This window comes from Haemaphysalis longicornis, unplaced genomic scaffold, assembly GCF_048455015.1.
Source record: "Haemaphysalis longicornis isolate Haplotype H1 unplaced genomic scaffold, Haemaphysalis longicornis Haplotype H1 scaffold_2, whole genome shotgun sequence".
Classification (NCBI taxonomy): Eukaryota; Metazoa; Arthropoda; class Arachnida; order Ixodida; family Ixodidae; genus Haemaphysalis; species Haemaphysalis longicornis.
The window spans coordinates 142,161,891-142,181,569 of NW_027526295.1; the positions used below are offsets into that span (position 1 = coordinate 142,161,891).

The window sequence follows — 19,679 nt, forward strand, 5'->3', positions numbered from 1 at the left end:
AGAACATGAATTAATCGCCACACCCCGCCCCTAAACCGACTTAAAAGACGCGAAGCACCCTTATTTACGAAAAGAATGCGTAGAATTGGACGAAAAGAACATTTTGTGCTATAATACAGTCAACGGGCCTTGCGAAAAATTTCAGCTGTGTTTGGGGTCGAATCCAGACCGTTTGCGCCCAAAACCCGCGGTTCTACCGGTAGGATACTGTGGCCGAACAGCGGCGTTTTTGCAGCATTTGCTCAAATCAGCAAAAATCCTGTGTTTGGGGCGAAGCAGTAGATGGCGCTGGTTGCGGACGGGTAGTGGCGGGCTTGTACCCACTGGGGACGAAATCTTGCAAGCCAACATTCATATACTGAAGAAGGTTGCCCCTCGACGGGCTGTTTAGGTTGCCATCTAGGATCGCAATAAAGTTAGGAAGTGTTCAATACGTATAAACTTGAAGATGGGTGTGGTATATATGTACATGACAGCGTACGCCAAAGGATGAACTGAAGGCCCGACGAACCCGGGAAATCAGCCGCGCTACTATTACTTTACATCCCAAAGAGAGATGCGCTATTTTTGCGACGCGATATTGCTCCCTTTGCAGCATGTTGTGTTTTCATTCGCAACATTGTGCTCTCTCTGTCATAGTTTGTCAATTAGCCTGTGTTACGTGCATATTTCAGGAATGCGTATATGCACGTATGTTTCAATGCGCCAGCAGTTGTGATCTAGCTCTTGTGTGTTCCTTTTCTCTCTTGTCTGTGTGTGTGCGCTTCTTGTCACTACGAACTCCTTGTCGCATTAGGCGCAGCACGCGATGACTTTCACAGAGAAAGGGCAGCCGGACATCTCTTTTGTTTTGAGCTGGAATGTTCCATAAGTGCCTGCTTAAATAACGTAGGACCAGGACTGTATACGCCCCGGCACTGCGTTTACTTTGGTTTTTCTGCGTTTATTCGTGGCTGTGTTCATTTATTGTTAATAAGGGAGAGGTGTACCTTGTAGGAGTACATGTACACGTGGTTGGTATACAACAATCTAACCGGTGCTTCCTGTACCTTAGTTGAAGGTCCGTTCTCATAAGCGATATTAATGCTGTTTGGTGCAAACACGCCTGTTCCCTGTGCAAACAAGTCGGTTAGACAGGCGTTGAACTTTCTCTGCGAGCCTGTGAGTACAGCCATAGTTTGTTGCGTCCAGATGGAGCGGGAGGAGGGGAGGGGTCTGTGACAGTGTTTGCTGAACCTCATGTCCACCAGGTTGTCGTAGAGCTAACGCACGGTAATGTAGCCAGCAAAGAGGACGCTGGGGAATACTTCAGTTGTATATTCTGCCTGCCACAAAACACGCTCAACGAGAGCAAACAATGTCTGAATAGGTGTATATATAGTTATGCGAGTCTTTCATTTGGCAAGAGATTACAAGCGCCAAAATTACGTCCCTTGGATTACAACGGGAAGGAAACAGCGCACATTACAGGAAATAAGGAAAGACACGGGACAGGGGAACACAGGTTTTCCTTTCTGCTTGCGTCTTGTAGTTTGCGACATTTCTTCCCTAGTAAAGGGTTTGGCAACCTAACGAGAACAACAACACAAAAAAAAAAAACGGTGAAAGATTTGTATTAGCGGTGGGAACAAAGCATTAATTAGAAAGAATGATGCAATATCCGACGCTTGCAGTCCTTTCAAGAATGATTTACTTGTTTAGAAACCAGAGCTATTCGCGTGGGTTTATCAAAGGCGCAAGTACGCAGCTATTCTTTTCTTCAGGCTTAACTACACAATATATATTCCCTCGCAGAGCACTCTAACACCCCACGATAAATCTTTCCTTCCAGGCAGAAATTCCATTCCAAGCACTGGCGCCTGCTGGGCCACCCTCTTCATAATTGTCTTCGCATAAGATTACAGTCTTCGCATGCTCTTCATTTACGACGACCAAAGCTTGTCCCACGTGTGACATGCAACGTGCCAGTGGCATGTCGCACATTCCTTAGGAGCTGAACGTTTGGAACGAAGTAAAGAAGTTTGCTGAACGTTTTCTGAGCGTGGGTGTAGCCATAGATTTGCTGGCGTTTATTTTCTTACGCGAACCCATTACCGACAGAATTACCGAAAAGAAAATGATGGGACAATCTCATACAGGTTCCACTAATTACCGAAGAAATTACCGAAAAGAAAATGATGGGACGATTTGTTGCAGACTCAGTCTAGGTGCGAACAAGAGCCTCATTTGGTTATTTAGCGTCCTTAAGTGGGCCCAAATGAATACGGCTTCTTCTCTTGTGTGTGTGCATCAAACTTAGCGTAAATTCCTGCTTTCAAATTACTGTCCAATACCCTGTGTGGCTACGTGCTGCTTTGCGTGTGTGCAACTATGCACTTATAGGCTTGACATCACGCCCACAGGCTTCAGTGCAAGAGCGCAGACTCTTTTGATGAACCCTTCCTTCGTTTGACCATGAATTTATTGGACGATTGACTGACTGACCCACTGATTGATTGCGTTATTGGTGAATTGCTTGACTAACTTACTGACGGAATGAGTAACTTACCGACTGACTGAACGACTGCTAGTTGATTGATTGAATGACAGAATCTATTCAATGGCGCAAGTTCCCGACTTAGTTGCCATTTTAGAAACAGTTGCTGTGGCTGTGCTGTGGCTGTGGCTGTGCAATTGTCTCAAGGAAGCCGATGACCGCAGGTTAAAAAGAAATTTGATTTGATTTGATTTGATTTTTATTCTTGCACGAAAAAACAACAAACAAATCACTTTCGCGCAAAGGGAGCCGGGAAAAAAGCCGTAATAACAGCTTGACGAGCCCCAGCCCCCCGGTTCAGACAGGCGGCAAACGGCATTGGCTAATATTAGCAAAAATCACACAAACAAAAAACGCAACGTATATACAATATATGCAGTGACTATAAACAGCACTCAAAATACATACTGAGCAAGGTTTCGAAAAGTCGTAAGCTTGCGAAATACAATAGCAAGAAAGAGAAAGAAAGAGAAAGAGCAAGAAAGAGAAAGATATTTATGCTAATAACAACATCATGAGTTGAGTGTAAAGATGCTGCGTAGATGGTTAAAAGGAAAGGTAAAAATGTCTTGATAATTATTAATCAAAGACGGCAATCTGTGTCGCAACATTTGTTCCCCGTAATTTGTTCGGCATTTTTTTACTTTCCAGGTTTCAGGATTGCGAGTAGAATATATCGGAGAGAGCTCTTCTAGACTGGCTAGATTAATTAGTGAACCGTTATTTATTACAGCTTGTTTGTAACACCGGCAAAGTTTATAGCTGTAAATAGAATCGATGCAAACAACATTGTACTTTTTAAATAGTTCTCGTGTAGGAGAAAGATACGGAACCTTGCTGACTAGGCAAATAGCTCGTTTTTGTAAGACTCTTATTTTACCTATATTTTCCCGAGTTGTGGTAGCCCAAATGAGTAGGCCGTAGTTAAGCATAGAGCTGAAAATAGAGTTGTAAAGTAGAAAGTTTACTGAGACTGGAAAAGAACAACAATGACGGCGCATAAGACCAGTGGCCTGGGAAAGGAATGGCCCCAAACCACTATGTTGAGAGGAACCCGGACGTTGCCGCCCGCTTTCCGATGCTTGCTGCCGCTGCGTCGACACCAATATCTGGAGAGCATAGACATCGGCGCTGCCCGCGCGTCAGCTCGTGTCGCTATGCATTTCTGGTGACGCGCACTGACGCGCGCCCACGCGGGGTGACGCCGTGGCGTCAAAATGTGGGAACTACGGCGCATGTGGTTGAAGCTTTAGTTCCGCCGTCTAGCGTTAACAGAAAAAAATGTAACGAAAAAATATCGAGTGCACGTGAGCATGCGCCTCGCCAGGAGCGGCTGGCGTCGGTCAGCTCGACCTTTGGGAACACTCTGCCCAGCGTTCGTGCAGTGACCCGTCACCTGCTGTTTTGCTCGCCAGGACGTGTGCGTTCGCGCCTGAAGTAAGGAGCAGACTCGCCGAGTTCGCGCTACAGACGCCGAGTTCGCGAAGCCCGTTGCCGCGGGTTTTAGTACGTGCTAGCACGGTCCACTTTGGGATAGATGTGCCAGCCTACGTGGAAAACGATCCGGGCCTGCCAGTCCTGAAGAACTTTAGCGGCAAGTTCTGAAATTCATGCGAGGTGCAACCTCCGGGCCTCCCACGAACGGAGAGGGGCTGCCAGCTGTTTCTCCAGCCCTGCAAAAATATCTCTTTCTCTCTTTCTCTCTATCTCCAGCTCTGCACCACTAGCGCAAGCTGCGCCATTGTTTTTGTATGACTGCGCGTGAGGCCAGACGCGTAGAAAAGATCAAGCATTGCATTTCAGTGGAAAAGAAAGAACAGCTGGAGTTCACTCGGCACATAGCAAAGTACACTCATTGAAAACAGCTGGCCAGATTTGCCTTACACGACCGAACGAAATTTGTATACCATATTTAGTCGCTAGCCTGTGGGCCAAGATATCTGAAATAATTTTGAATTTTACCACTACTGCAACTGCGTATCCTAGTTATATGACGTGGTGATTAACAGGGTCACTTTCCCTGTCAGAAAACATTTTCATTTTCTACCTCCTTTGCATGTACTTGCATATCTACATGTTTACATCTAAGCGTTCTTCCATGTACAACTCACAGATTTATGACGCAATTTAGAAAAATAAAACAGAGATTGCGGTGTCTGCGTTTGCTTTTGTAGTTAGACAGCGATTACCACGGCAGTTGTACAACCTGAACGTTGATTTAATTTCGCCATCGTGTCGAAAGTGTCACCCGCCGTGGTGGCTCAGTGGCTAAGGCGTTGCGCTGCTGAGCACGAGGTCCCGGGTTCGATTCCCGTCTGGAGGCGAAAAGCAAAAACGCGCGTGTGTACGAGATTTCGGTGCGCATTAAAGATCCCCAGGTGGTCAAAATTAATTCGGAGCCCTCCACTACGGCGCGCCTCATCGCCTGCGTTGCGTCGGCGTGTTAAACCCTACAATCAATCAATCAATCAGTGTCGCAAGTGTCACTGCTTAAAATTAGAACAACATTCCTGCAGTCTTCTTGTTGCAGTAGAAAGTGCAACCGGACCTTCAGCTCAAATACATCCCTGATTCTGTGCAGCCAAACCGTCCTGCAAACATTCGTCTTCACAAAGTTCGCGTAAAAGGGCCTTACGTGCTGCAGTGTCCAGCCTAGCGTTGCCAAGTAGAGACAAATTCCCACTGCTGCCAGGATACATCTAAATTGGTATTATCGTCTTGTTACTTTTTTCCCAATTAAGGGATGTGTCCCCTACCTTATTTTAAATATTGCCTATTTTTTGCAATGTGTTGTTGCAAAATTCCTCGAGAATTAAGCCTGCTTACGTGCTTTGAAGACGAAAGCCTTGCGATTATCACCGACTTCTTACTTGCTTCATCGTGTTTGAATCTCTTTCTTCGGTTATGTTTCTTCGTCGTTTGACGCTACATACTCCGACAGGCCGACGTCCACAATCGACACGGCAGCTTCCCCACAGTCAGAGCTCTCCTTCACATGCACCTACTCTACTTCCGTGCCGTCACGTTAGCCTGCCACGCGGCACGCACCAAGCAAATTCTTGTTCCACCTCCGGCAGGGTTCCGACTTTGCGCATTGGCGATACAGTAACTCTCTTCTTCGGATGCCCGGGTGTAAATCCCACTCGAACCCAAAGGGGTTTTATTTAGTTATTTCTTTTTGCCACGACGGCCATTTTGGTACCGCGGATGTTGACGATGGCGGTCCCTTTTCGCGTTTGGCGAGGCATCTAAGCCTTCCGCCTTAATAACCGAAAATATCGGACTTTTCAAAAGCGAGTACCAGATTTATTTATCTGCCGGAGGCCTGGTAATACTCGAAATTAACTTAAGGGTGGCGTCCTGGGAATGTTGGTACTCCATTACTAAAAATAATTGCGCCAACAAGTGGAGACACGGACGAAGTGAAGACGGACACACACTCGAAAGCTTTTCCCGTAGCCTCAGGTGCATAGGGCCTCCAATACTTTGTAAAGAGTGGCTATTGAGATGTGCTATACTGAACGAAAATTGTAAGACGTTGAACAAACATCCGAGAGCTGTAAAAACGCCGCCTGGGCTCTTTTTGAGAGGAACGAAGAAAATGCGCCTTTTTCAGGCACAAAATTACGTGCTTCCAAATATAACAACGACACTCCACCTTGAATACGGTTCTTTACTGCAGAAACAAGTCAGGAAGTCGGTGCACACTAGTGTACAACGAGTGTGTACATACGCATTGGTTCGTATACCTTCTGGTTCAAACGCCGCTTCACCATGGCCGAACCCGTGTTCTAACCCAAATAAATGATTGTGGACAACGTCGTACTAGCAGAACTTCGTTATGCGCGATTGATTGAGTGATTGATTGTAGGGTTTACTACGCCGACGCAACGCAGGTGATGAGGCGCGCCGTAGTGGAGGGCTCCGGATTAATTTTGACCACCTGGGCATCTTCAACGTGCGCCGAAACACGTACACACGGGCGTTTTTGCTTTTCGCCTCCCTCAGAAAAGCGGCCGCCGCAGCATGGAATCCAGCCCACGACCTCGTGCTCAACAGCGCAACGCCTTAGCCACTAAGGTTATGCGTGCCGCCCCAAAAAACTCTAAACGCAGCCCGAATATGGGCAGGGGGAATAGAGAGATGAGATTAGAAGCGAAACAGAGTGAAGAACATCGACCCACGATGCATTGGGAATAATGGCATTCTCGGTGTTTAACGAACGAAACAAACATTGCCGCTGAAAGGCAGTCACCTGCGTAGATAACCACAAAAAATTGAAACCTCAGTATCCGTGCAGCCAGAGTAAAACGCCCCACAAGCAAGAGATCTGTAAGCATGAATGTAAAGGCAAAACAGGTTGCGAACAGGAATGTATTAGAACCATAGAAAATTCTGTCAGATTTGACTAGAGTGGTGTGAAATCAAAGAGGTGGACAAGCCATTTAAGGTTGCCTATTTTGCGATGCGACGTACTAAAAGCTCACCAAGAAATACAAGCTTCCTACGGCAGCCCTAATGGCACTATTATTCTGCGCTAAATGCGGCATCCGGTGCTGCTGCCACGCAGCTGTTCATGAGCATGACTCCGGTACGAGGAAGCGATAGAAGACGGCGTGACGTTCCCGAAGAAACTTTAAGCTCTTCGAGGCACGCGATTCCGACGTCACAGCCAACGTGGCAAACTAAAGCAACAAATTCACAGCGCTCGCCTTTCGCTCTTTTCCAGTTTTTCAGTCACCTCGCGCCGAGCGAGGGAACGCATTTTCTGCTCGCCTGCTGTGCGCCTACGTCAAAAGCCAACGTCGCTCACCGAAAGGACGAATTTGCATCGCCCTTTTAAGTCACACACACGCTTCCGGTGACGCTACGCTTGTTGTGCACAGTAACTAACCAATCGGTCGATCAGATATTTCGAGCGCGTGCATTCGGAGGGTCGAACACGAGCACATGCCAACGGTAGAGTGTTGCACAACACTTTATCAGGTAGAATGTACGCCTCTTTTGCCTGACATTCCGTGACTGGTACAGTCAAGCCGTCTGTCATTCTTTATACTCATTCTCCTGCTATTCTATTGTATAGCTCCAAGCGACAGTTACCCGCGAAAGAGGCCCTACATGTGCTCTTGCGGAGAGTTCGAACAACTTTGGCGGCGCGGTAAGCCATACAACAGGCGAGCGGGCGCCAATGTCAATCAGCATCTGGTACAGGCTTTACACGGCGTGTGTACGGCGTCCGTTTCCAGCGGCGCCGCGGTTGGCACAGAATCCCCATAATTGAAGGTGCCCACAGACGCATGCGCAGAAAGCGGCTGTGCGAGAGGGTCATTACGCACCGCTCGAAATCTGCCCTAATGACTTTGACACAAGCATGTACGCTCAGTATATGAATCAACAACAGTGAATCCGGTAGACAAGGAGTTCAGAGACAATATGTCACGGTACGATCGCACAGCCTCCATCTTTATTCTTCATAGAGCCGATTTGACACATATACACATCGCGAGTTGTCTCCTACCAACGCGCACATCTTATACACGAGCGGTCTTAGCTTCTTTGTTTGAGCCTATACTAAAATTTATACTTTTACACTTACAAAACAAAGTGATTTATCCACAACGACTATAACTGGTGACAAACTCATGCTGTAAAGCCGTAGCTGGTACATTTGGCCAATGCGGTACGTGAAACAAAAGTCACGCACCTAAAAAGGTAGGGTAATGGGAAATATAAAACAATGCGATCGATAAAAGTAAAAGAGTAGCTTTTTTAGGTGACGCGTGCAAAACAAAGACTCGAGGCTTAAAAGAGGGACCAAAAAAAACAATTTAAACGGAAATCTTTTCAAGACCGAGAAACAAAACCGCCAAGGCGATAAGCTTGTAAACACATTTTGAAGGTGGAAGCGCTCGAACAGGGACAAAACATTCAAGATGAACAGCTACCAACTAACCCAATTGTCCGTCCTGCTATTGTAAACACAATCGCGCAGCCAATAAAATTTGTGCAAGTGATAACAAGACGCGTTCACACACTTCGTACCTCTTACAATTATTCAGAAAAAGATTATTATTGATTGATAGTTTCTCGCCCCTGCTTTTATTTATTTTATGCCAGGATTTCCCCATCTGCAAGCTTTGGTGCGGAGCCAGAAGCGTTGCTGTTCATAGCAAAGTTTTGTCCTGCATCATCGTTGACTCCAACATTGTAGTGTTACGCCCCGTAAGCAAATCATATTCTGGTCTGAACAATTAAAACGTGTAAACAGGTCAGTGGAATTGTGTAAGCACGCACGTGGTGGGACAGCCTTCATGCTGTTTTCAACAAAGGTTCTTTTTTTCTTGTGGCATTAATGGGCATACTGTCGCTAACATCAAAGGCGCTGTAAAAACAACTGTGACGTTCCTGCTAGATATTTTTTGAACGTTGTATGAGACTCTGTGGAAATAGGTCCCGACGTGCCCGTTTTTGATTTTCTTTCATGGGGTTCTTTTTTGTGCCGTTTCGGCTTAAATTTTTGCCGTCGGCATTCACCAGCACTATTGATAAAAATGCGAGACAGCTTATGGAGTGAAGTGACATTTGAGCGCTGAAGCTTTGGAGCTGTTTGCACAAGCCTCAAGGGCGGCTTGACAGCAATTGCAAACAGTGACTCTCCGGCGATTCCATCAAACGCGGTTATGTGAAAAACAGAGGTTCAAGTTTAAAAACAACAAACAGTTGTTTTGCGGCATTTCCAGCTTGAATTTCAGCTTAGAGAAACTTGTTAAGCGAGGCATCTACAACACAATCTAAGTTAGTTTCAGTTGAGGTAAAACCAAAGACATGTATTATACGCACGCAAGTATCGTTGCAACTTCGAGATGTATGCACTCCCTTCGTTATGACGCGTTTACCAAAGGACGCTAGGTAAACGTCAGAATGTACAGGTGCAATGGAAGACCATATACCTTCCACCCGTACTATTGATTTATAAATGCTGTAAGATGGTCCTTTGGGGTTGCGAGAACAGTCGACTGGAGCTCCTTTTTACAGAGTGACATCAAGAGTAAGCTTATCCCCATGATGCCTGCATTTTCTTTTCTTCGCACTTTCTCGTCCATTGTTTTTAACCATGACACTTGGTTTTGCACACTTGGTTTTGCACACGTAATTCACCTATCATTCGTTTTTATTTTAGAGCGCAGCTCTTAAGTGCCACCAGCGGTAATAGTACGGAATAGGTTGTGTCTATGCGTATACATGTTCATTCTCGCTATTGAGAAAAATACAGGAATGGCACCAGTAATTTTTATGGACACGAAAAGAAAACACCGCAGTACAAGGAATGGCAGCATCTCCACTCTGTAGATGATGGCCAAGGTGCGGAGTACGGGGACTCGAAATGACATCCAAGTTGCGCCCCGAATGACAACCGATTTGCGCCCCGACCGTCATTCGATTTGCGCCGTGAGTTGCACCTTGATTATTCCCTAAATGAAACTGCAACTCACGGGTCAAATCGAATGTCGCTTGATTTTCGCTTGGTGCTTGTGTGCGCACGGATGGACGGGGACCGACATTGGGAGGTCCTAAGGTACTCCGCACCGTTACAAACGAGGGAGTAAGCCGTTTGACTCACGGTCGTAGCCCAATGGGTAAGATGACTGGACTGACACTAACTTTGTCTGGTCTACCAGACACAGGCTCGAATCATGCCGGTGCCTATGTGATTTTTTGCGATTGTAAATGCTATGCGCACGGACGCGCATGGACATTGTGCAGTGCTAAGGTAGTCCGCACCTAAAAAAAATTGGCTGCAATCCACGCTGTGAAGGTGGATGGAAAGCAAAGCTTTAAACCACACCTGCAAGAATGGCCCATGTGACGTCACTTGAAGTCACCCACGTGGCTCTACAAAGAGGAAAACCAGAGATCCTGCCAGTCATTACCTGGAATTCGCGGGGCGGCGTCCCGAAAGCAGCAGCGTCGGCCACGGCCGGGCTACAGCGGCGGACGCCGGCGCCGTAGCCCGGACGTGAGTCGAGAGAAAGAAGACGGAGAGGAGCGTCTTTCGAAGGGTGAGAAAGCCGAACCTAGCCATCCTGATGTGCTAGCTTGGGGTACACCACCGCGCAACACGAAACAATTCAACCTGTGAGCTTCATGCTTTCCATTTCTGCCGATTTAAAATAGTTTAGTAAGCTTGAGAATTGCGAGAAAGCTGAGGGAACATTTATAATCACTATTTATCAGGACCAGTTGCTACTTTCGCTTTTTGTAATACCTCTTAAAAGACAACCGAATTGGTATTGAGCAATTTAGAAAACAGAGTCTCATTTGTGGCAAGCAGTGCGCAAAAGGTAGCGTTTCTCTAGCGGTCAGATGTCTGTGTGTGATTTGTACATTTTGTTTTGCAGCCCTTCAAACCAATCCTTAACGTATGTTTGCCGTACGACCACTTAATTTTGTCGGGTGCGGGTTACCCTGGAGGTGCTGTCGAACAAGTTAATGAAGCCGTGCGAAGACACCGCACAATGGACGCGAAGCTGCGCCAGAAAATGCCCGTCCCTAAAGCAGACGACAAAGCCGCACCGCCGACGACACCGCTTGCGAGAAGGAACTTCGGCGCGGGGAACGCTGGGTATTCGCCGTGCCATTTACAGTGTGCTCCGTGAGTGAAACCCTCCACCACCATCTCCCCCTGCTCCCCCCCTGCCGCCGCCACCTCCGCCACGTTGGGAGTTTGTTGTCCCGCACGCCACAAGAGGACCATTGGCTGTTAGAGCTAGAAAGCTTTGCTTTAAAAGCGTAGACAACCGAACCACCAAAAATGTGGGGTAACCATCTAAACAATGCTACGCAGTAAAGGCGAGGCGGAAAGCGGGCATATGATCGACACTTTGTGCAGTTGACATGGGGTGAACAATTTTAATGACTACGAAGGAAAACCTCCCGACATGTTATGTAGCGGCGTAATACGTACAACGACTGCCCAGCGAGAAATATAACGTATCATGCTGCCGTGTATAGAGTTTATTGATCGCTTGGCAAGAATGCATAGCCGCTGTTGTGGACCCAAGTGTAAATGTGTTGCAGGGAAGCCGGTGGGGAGCGAAGTCGATGTTGGCGAAACCGCAAAACCGACGCAGATCTCGTTGATATTGCGATATTGCGGTGCGTAAATGGCACCAACAAACGCTTGTATTGTGCACAAGGGATGCAGTCATGAATGATTGTTGTCCCTATCACGCTTTCAAAGCGACAGAGAACGCTCAATTATAGCGTTTACAGCATAAAGGAAAGGTCGTTGCTGCCTACATGTCCCGGACATGCCCGGAAATCACGGAAATGCCTGTGTGTGCACAAGATAACGTTTTTCAAAACAGTACGACAAAAATTAAACGGCATCCGGAGAAGCGGCCAATCAGGCGTAGCACGCGCTTTGTCAGCAGTAAATATCCGACTGCCGCCCTCCTACGTATGTACGCACAGCTTTCCAACTCTCGAAATCGAGTGGAGAATGAATTAAAGGAATTAAAGGACGACCATTAAGCCAATGTAGGGATAAAAGCAAAAAGTTCGGAGGCAAAGAATGGACTAGGCAATAGCAAAACATGAGCGGCTGAGGACCATGGGAGGAGCCTTAGTGCCGAAATGGCCACACACAGGTAGTAATTATGATGATGACCAAATAGACCTTGCGCTGTCACATGCTAGTTTATTTCTGAATTTGGTGCTGCACGATGACTTCACTTGTTCACTTCACGAAACGACTGAGCCATTTCCAGCGAATTGTGCGGCATTTTGAGGATCCCGGTGGGTTTCAACTTTGCGCGTTTTTACTTTTGTCGAAGTGACTATCGCAGCCGCAAAGGCTGTGTTTTAGATGCGACGCATCTCTTGCTCGCGGGTATGTCCCTCCAGCGTCGTTGTCGTGGCGTTGTCCGCATGCTCACTGCACATGCGCAACTCTCCTCCGTTCTTCTCTCCGGCAGCTGTGCGAAACTCTCTCACTCCGTCTCATTATCATAACAACAGTTGCGCGTGTGCGCTTCGCTGTTCTGAGTGCGCGCATGTGTGCGCACTCTCACTCCGTCTCATTATCATTACAACAGCTGCGCGTGTGCGCTTCGCTGCTCTGGGTGCGCGCATGTGTGCGCATGCGCGCGACTCTCACCTCCGGCTCCTCTCCTTTCAAAAGCGGGAATATAAGCGGGGGAGCGCACGGCGCCGGATCAGTCCAGCGCTCACTCTCGCACTTGACTTGACTTTGCTTGACGATACCTCCGTGCAAGATCTTCCGATGAAGACGGGATGGAAGCGACAGTCCCTTCAGGGAGTGGACTGACGCAATACAGTACCAGCGTCAGTCCAAACGCTCCCCGATGATGCGTCGCATCACATCAGGGTTCGCTCGCGGGAAGATGGGCGTAATTTTTCCGCCATTCACTGAAACCATCAAATTTTGTACGATGGGAATTATCCTGACGCCAGTGATAGCGGCAGCACAGGAGGCCGTGGGAAGGTACCACTACCCGTGATGAAGCAGGAAAGAATTCATCATCATCATCAACACACCACCACCACTATCATCATCATCATCATCACCACCACCATCAGGCTGGTTTTGTCCACTGCAGGACGAAGGCCTCTCCCGAAGATCTCCAGGAAAGGATTACTTCGCTAATTATCCTGATCCAATTTATGCTGAATTTTAGGCCTTTCTGTGACTATTGCTCGTAAAAAACATGCCGGTTTTGCAGTTCTTACAAAAGTAGAAGAGCATTCTGAGATGTATGACAAACGCGTAGAAATTTGCATCAGACTGGCACATTAAAATGCAACTTATATTACTTAAGATACCACGAACCATCGCACATAAATAAAACAAGTGAATAATCTATGTTTCCTGCGGATATGGACATCAGCGTTGCTCACATAGATCATTTGTGTTTTGTTAATGAAGATGGGATGGAGGACACTGAACAACCAGGAGGACTGCGTCGAAAAGGCTGGTAAATTGTGTGCTCTCATGCGCTCAGTTACAGGAAGGGTTTCGGGTGTTTCATCCATTATTCCAGCCAGCTTGTGTCGGTTGCAGCACTGCAAGCTCTCAGTAGCAATATCCAGCAAAACGTCGGAAGAATACGCCCAACGACTGCAGTAAAGTGATGTTACGGACAGCCTAAGTGTAATTACTAAGTATAAAGAAAAAGATTCGAAACAAATACACTCCCCGTGACGATGGACGGGCTAAGTTAAATATGGCTTAAAAGCAGATAATGCGATAAGAAACCGACACCACCAGGTTTGCCACGATCCAATTATAGGGTACAAACGGTACAAAATTATAGGACCCCAAAGATCAAGGATGAAGTTCATAGAACCTCTCTCCTGAAGTTTGATTTAGTGATTGGTCAGCTTTAATGTGAAAGGCAAGGCGCCATGGCGGGGAAAAGGTGGGTAAGAGGGATGAAAGGGGTTGGGAGAGAAGGGTATAGATTATTGAACTGTCATATTCAGTTCTGGTGTGCTGTGCTTGATGTCCTAAAATCACGCTAGGGGGCAGCGCTACCATTGTCTAGTTTGAGCCCATTCACTTAGACTTCTTCCAGAAGACAAACTGAAGAAGGGGTCATCGTTCAGGCAACAGACAATTTTAAGCGGACCGTTTCTGGAAAAAAGTGCGGAATGTTTTGTAGTAGCGATGCGTCCCTCCGAACCCTTTGCAAGTGTTCTCGTACATTATTCGGGAAACATCTGCGAAATATTTTGTTCCTTTATGTGCACGGAGGTGTATTGACATTTGCTGTTTTCGGTGTCTGGCATTTTTTAAAATGCAAACTATGTAAGAAAATTTTGTGGCTACTGTTGTCCACATTTCAGCCTGTAATGAATAAATGTATATGTAAGTTTTACAGACTTCGTGCACACTGAGATAGTAGGACTAGCGCTTATGCGTGGTGCGGCTATTGGAATAAAACATAAGAAAATATAAGCCTGTAACAGCGAGTGATTGAGTTACTGCTGACACTTCTGCATCTACACTTTGCACTCACGGTGCAATCTAGGCTCTGTGGGCCGCCAAGAACGCAACCTACCGCAATGATTACGCTTAAAATTAACCAACACGTTTCGTCTGCGTTCTCACACATTCTCTTATTAGCAAAAAAAAAAAGGTTGCACAACATAAACCGCTTAAAAGTAGGGCAATTATAAACATGCACAATTTGAATGATACTCCACTTTCTTTCTCTCCTGGAGGCCAAATGGACAGCCATGACGAAAGGTTGCCACAACCCATCAAAAAAAGATAAACGAAACAACCCACATGATCGGCAAGTTTCACGAGGCTGACGTGGTATGAAAGATCCTGGGATAAGTAGCTTCACTATAGGCGTCTGATAAACCTGAAGCCATAAGAGTCTCAGAAACGAGACCAAGACGACACGAATGCGGTATGAAGGTGAGAACAGAAACCTGAGGGGACTCATCCAGGGTGTCCGTAGAAGACACTCTGTAGACAGCAAACCCTCAAAGAAAAGAACGCTTGAGAAGATACTGTGGGTAAACTAAAGAGGGGGTTGTGCAACAGAAGGCCGTTGGCGTCGATTTATAAGCCTCATGGGGACAAGAAGCGGCTGGGAACCAAAGAAAAGCGCCATAGGACAAGCGCCAGCTTCTTTGATAGTCCCTTACCTCAACGGGCGATGCGGGGTTCAAAGTTCCAGAACTATCGGGCTTTGCCATGTGAGCGGACTTGTGAAGCGCACGCTTGACCGATTGAGGCAAACTGTAATCCAACTGTGCAAGCAGCGTTTCTGCGAAGACTTTGTCTCAGATTTTCGTCGTTGGTGCCGGTAACAGCTGCGACTCCCTTGCCAAACGGAATATGTCTGTTCACGTAGAATCCAGAGTTGTAGCGCAACGATTGAGTGAAGAGAAGTTGAAGTCAGCAGAGAAACGTGCAGCGGAGGCTGTGGGGACGAAGACGTCCCGCTGAGACCGACGGCGCCGAGAAGCGAGTCGCTGACGTGTCGTGACGGCAGAGTGGCAGTGCTGTACGGGCGGGCGTCCCGACTCGGCGTGACGCCAGTTTTAAGCGAAGTGAGTCTCAGTGTTGGCCGCCCACCGACAGCACTCGAGAGAGACTCTTGGATACCATGTGGCGGAGATGTCTCCATGCTGTCACTGTGCCGTTGATATTCTGCTGAATGACGTCGAAGCAGAAAAAAAGCGTTGGGATGCGGCGCCGAGTAATTTTCAAGGATGGCGCCAAATGAACGATTACTCGAGTATAGATACAATTTAATCCTATACCCGTTATAATGACGCTCATTCGGGGGGACAGGAAGCAGCATATTGTAATGACAATTTGGCCGTTACCACGTAAATAGCGTCAAATTCCGGTGACGAACCGAAGAAGGGCCGAAAAGTTGTAAAGGCAAAATTGTTTGATGACGAATACTTATGTTTAGGGCATGAGACAATCATGTTACACTCAGCTACATCAAGGGGAAAATATAATCAGAAGTACTCAACGGCGCATAGTAGAAAGCCTTCGATCGTATGGTACCGATGACGGACGGCAGCGTCTTTAGAATGAAACCGCGCAGTACGGAACCCCACTTTTGGAACCAATCTGGCAGACGCTTCTTAGAACCAGCCAGCCGTGTTGTTGAAAGAAAATAAACCAATCACGGAGACATACAAAGTCTGAACCGCAAGACGCGGGTTTCAGCAAAAGAAATATAGGCGTGGTTGACACAAAACACTAAAGTAAGGCGTAGAAAAGACAGCAACGTCTGTTGCAAATAGAAGGAGCGCCCGTCGCCCGACGGGCCCTGCGCCTGTGCAAAGAAGGCTGCGCAATGTTCGGCAACGCTGAAACCCAAGACTAGGCAAAGCTCGGCCAGATACGGTCCCCGCGATAACCTCGTCTTCAGGCTGAGCGGCCCGCGGACGCACAATGCATGCTGTTCTCGGAAAAGATGGGCCTGGGAAAGCGAATAAGCACTGTGCAACATAGACAACCGCTGACTGAACAAAGCCATCGCGACAATATGGGAGGGATAAGTTCGGCAGGCAGTGTACGGAAAACAACCAGAACAACAATGGAAAATCCTAGCACACGAATCAATGTTCTTGCACATAACTTGCATGCACCACCAGGCACTTAACTGTGGAAATTATAAGAGTAATCTTAATATAATAAACTTATCAATACCAATAACGATGACATTGTATTAAAAATTCAAATAAAATGAAGTACTTGTTATGAGTTGTGAACGCGACAGCAGAAATGTCCGATTGGACGTCAATGAGCGCTCGGTTCGCTTCTTCCACTGCGTATATTTTCGAGTTCTTCTGCGAAGCATCTATTTTCAATGTACGTGGTCGATCCCATTGTTGCCAATTCCATTAGGAAGTTATGACGGAATGGTGGTTCGATATGTTGACAAATTGGAATCGGTGAAACTGCCGTATGGAGAAGCATGAAATGTTGACAATCTCCTTGAGTGCTATGTGACAATTATGGTTCGGCATTTTGCAAATTGGGGTTGGTAAAATTACCGTGTGGGAAATCCGGCATGTGGCTATGCAATCCCCTTGAGTGGGTATGTCCAAATAGTGAATGGGAATGTCCTCGTTGTAGCCGAATGGGAAATGTTGGAACGGCGGTGAACATCTAACGGCAGTCATCATCGTCATTACGCAATCCACCTGAGTCGGTAAGTTGCTAGCCCTGTAACGTAACGCATAACGTAACGGTCGTCATCCCGTAGCCTCAGTTTGCCGTACAAAGGATATGATGTTCTCTGGAACATGGTTAGGCTCAACATTAAAGTTACCCAGCTTTGAAGTAGTTAAAGCTGTCTATACGCCTAACACCATACCCACTCAGGTGGATTGACCGGTGGCAATGACAACTGCCTTCAGAAGCTCAGGACCCACTCAGAAATTCCTTTTTAATGGCCATGCCAACATACCCACCAACAATTCTCTCCTACCCACTCAAGGGGATTAAACAGTGATAAAAGAGCTTCCTCCAGAAGCTCACAGCCTATCCGCAAATTACCTTCGGTGGCGTCAACACATCAAGGTACCATACTGACATACCCACTCGAGAAATAGCGATAGAAATAACAACTAACCCGTCTAAAATGCCGAAGGAGAGGGCATTAGCCTAGATCCTCGTTCATCCCCTTAACCGTCGGTTGGAATCGCTTGGGATTCCGCGGGGGTCACGGCGAGACCCATGACTTTTCGTTGGTCTTCTGCTGTGCGGTTGAGTAATAAGGTCTCCCAAGATTCTACATTTCTGTTCGGGTCGTTATAGAAGGGCACGCCTAGACCTTGTTTACTACGTCTTCTTGCGATTCTGTCCACCGCAACCATGTTCGGTCATCCTCAAAAGTGTTTTTGGAGTCTCCCGGTGTGAAAGAAAGCTGCCTCGGACAAGTCGCAACATGCCTGAGAACGGCAGGATTACGGGCGCCTCGCTGTCGGCGTGATTCAAACTTCGGCAGCTGCAAACGCGGTAAGTTGAGACGTGACCCGGAGGGGGGGGACGCCCCATCGCGATCTCCTCTCTCCCCATTCCGAGATTCAGCGTGCGCCGCTACTACTGACCCCCAACTAACTCTAGAAAGAGTGCTGCGTGTGTCTATACTATGTTCCCGCCGTGTGCAAAAAGCCTTGTGCTTTTTGCAAAAGCAAAAGTGCTTTCGGTATAAATACGGGGAGCCGAAATCGCAGACGGTCGTTCATTTGGGAGCAGCGAATCAATGCTATCACTCTGCTCGACTCCTGTATTGTAACCTCGGCCGGAAGGGTAATGTTCCTGTATTGATTTTAATCATCTCTCGCCATTCAGTAAAACTGCTAAGTTTGTTTTCGACTTCTGGTCGTCGTCTCCAAGGCAGCAACATTTGCTGGCTGCTCACCACCACACTACAACACGCGTGACGGAGGTTACGGAGATCGACTTGGGGATGCCTTCCAGAATTCAACAATTTGCAATGCTACTGCAGTTTGTGCATCTCAGATTAAAGACTTCGGGATGCCATTTACTCTACAGTTGAGTGTTTGAAGACACCCAGGTTTGCAATTTCCTCCACATCCTAGTTTTTCCTGACATGCTTATCTGATGCTAGATAGGTCATGCGACCGAGCTTATAACGAGAAATTATTTCCTGAAATGTCCTGAGCACGTCACGCCCCGAAGAAAGGGGTTCCTCACGTGGAGGGGATCGACCGGAAAGCGAGGTAATATGATTTGATAAGGCTGTGTGCCGCCTGTAACAGACGCAAGGAATCTGACGTGTCCGTATAAATTATTCCACATTAGGCTCAAACATTCATTCCAAGTTGGTAATATAATCCGGTATGTAACAAGGATATCCTCAATTTATTTGTCTTAACGAAGAGGTCTGATAATGTTCAGCAAACGCATCATGGTAACGAAGTGTCGACGGCGCTACGCTAAAGTATTAACCGCGTACGCACCCGCTCTGCTGCCAATGTCGTCGAAAGACGATAGTGTTCTGTTGTCCCTGCAACATTACTTCCTCAGCTCTGTCCCCCTCCAACCTCTAATACTCCTCCCCTCTATTTGCACTCCTTTCATGTTAAATGAAGTGGATATTAGTTTCATCTAATTAAATTTTCCCCGGTTCACACTACTCGCGCCCACTCTGCAAGGGAAGCGTGGGTCGTCATCTTTTATTTCCTGCTCTGCTTGTAATGGCAAGGCTGGGCCGAAATCGTTTTTTGCAGTGTTTGCTTATATTGCCTGTTGTCGGAACCGTTTCGTTAACGTTTTTCGGTTTAGTTTTGTGTATTCTTAATTAAAAGAACGCTGAAACCCTCGCTAATTTAGTTATGTTTTCCCTGCAATATGCCTGTGGTTTTCTTGGAGCTGAATAACGTAAAACCGCATGAACCCTGCGAGCAGTTTTAGCAGTTAGCAACAGTGCTGCCTGTATATAATTTGTGATCGAGTATTGTTTCACTTTCGTCACAGACAGACAGACAGACAGACAGACAAACAGACAGACAGACAGAGAGATAGACAGACAGGCAGGCAGACATACAGACAGACAGACAGACAGACAGACAGACAGACCGACAGACAGATAGAACAAAATTTTCCCGTTAA

At 47.0% G+C, this 19,679-nt stretch overlaps 1 protein-coding gene across 6 annotated transcripts in view; it reads right to left on the reverse strand.

Moving 5' to 3' along the window:
* The window catches only part of Epac (Exchange protein directly activated by cAMP), an 841,204-nt gene that overhangs the window by 332,911 nt on the left and 488,614 nt on the right, over positions 1-19,679 (reverse strand). Inside the window, exon 1 of one of the 6 annotated variants that reach the window (XM_077698343.1) lies at positions 15,218-15,337. The exons of the other annotated variants lie outside the window; for them this stretch is intronic. Within the exon in view, the coding sequence (XP_077554469.1) occupies positions 15,218-15,268 (51 nt within the window). The 5' untranslated portion in view covers positions 15,269-15,337. Of the gene's footprint in view, positions 1-15,217; positions 15,338-19,679 lie in introns of those variants that run through there. 6 annotated transcript variants of the gene reach the window in all.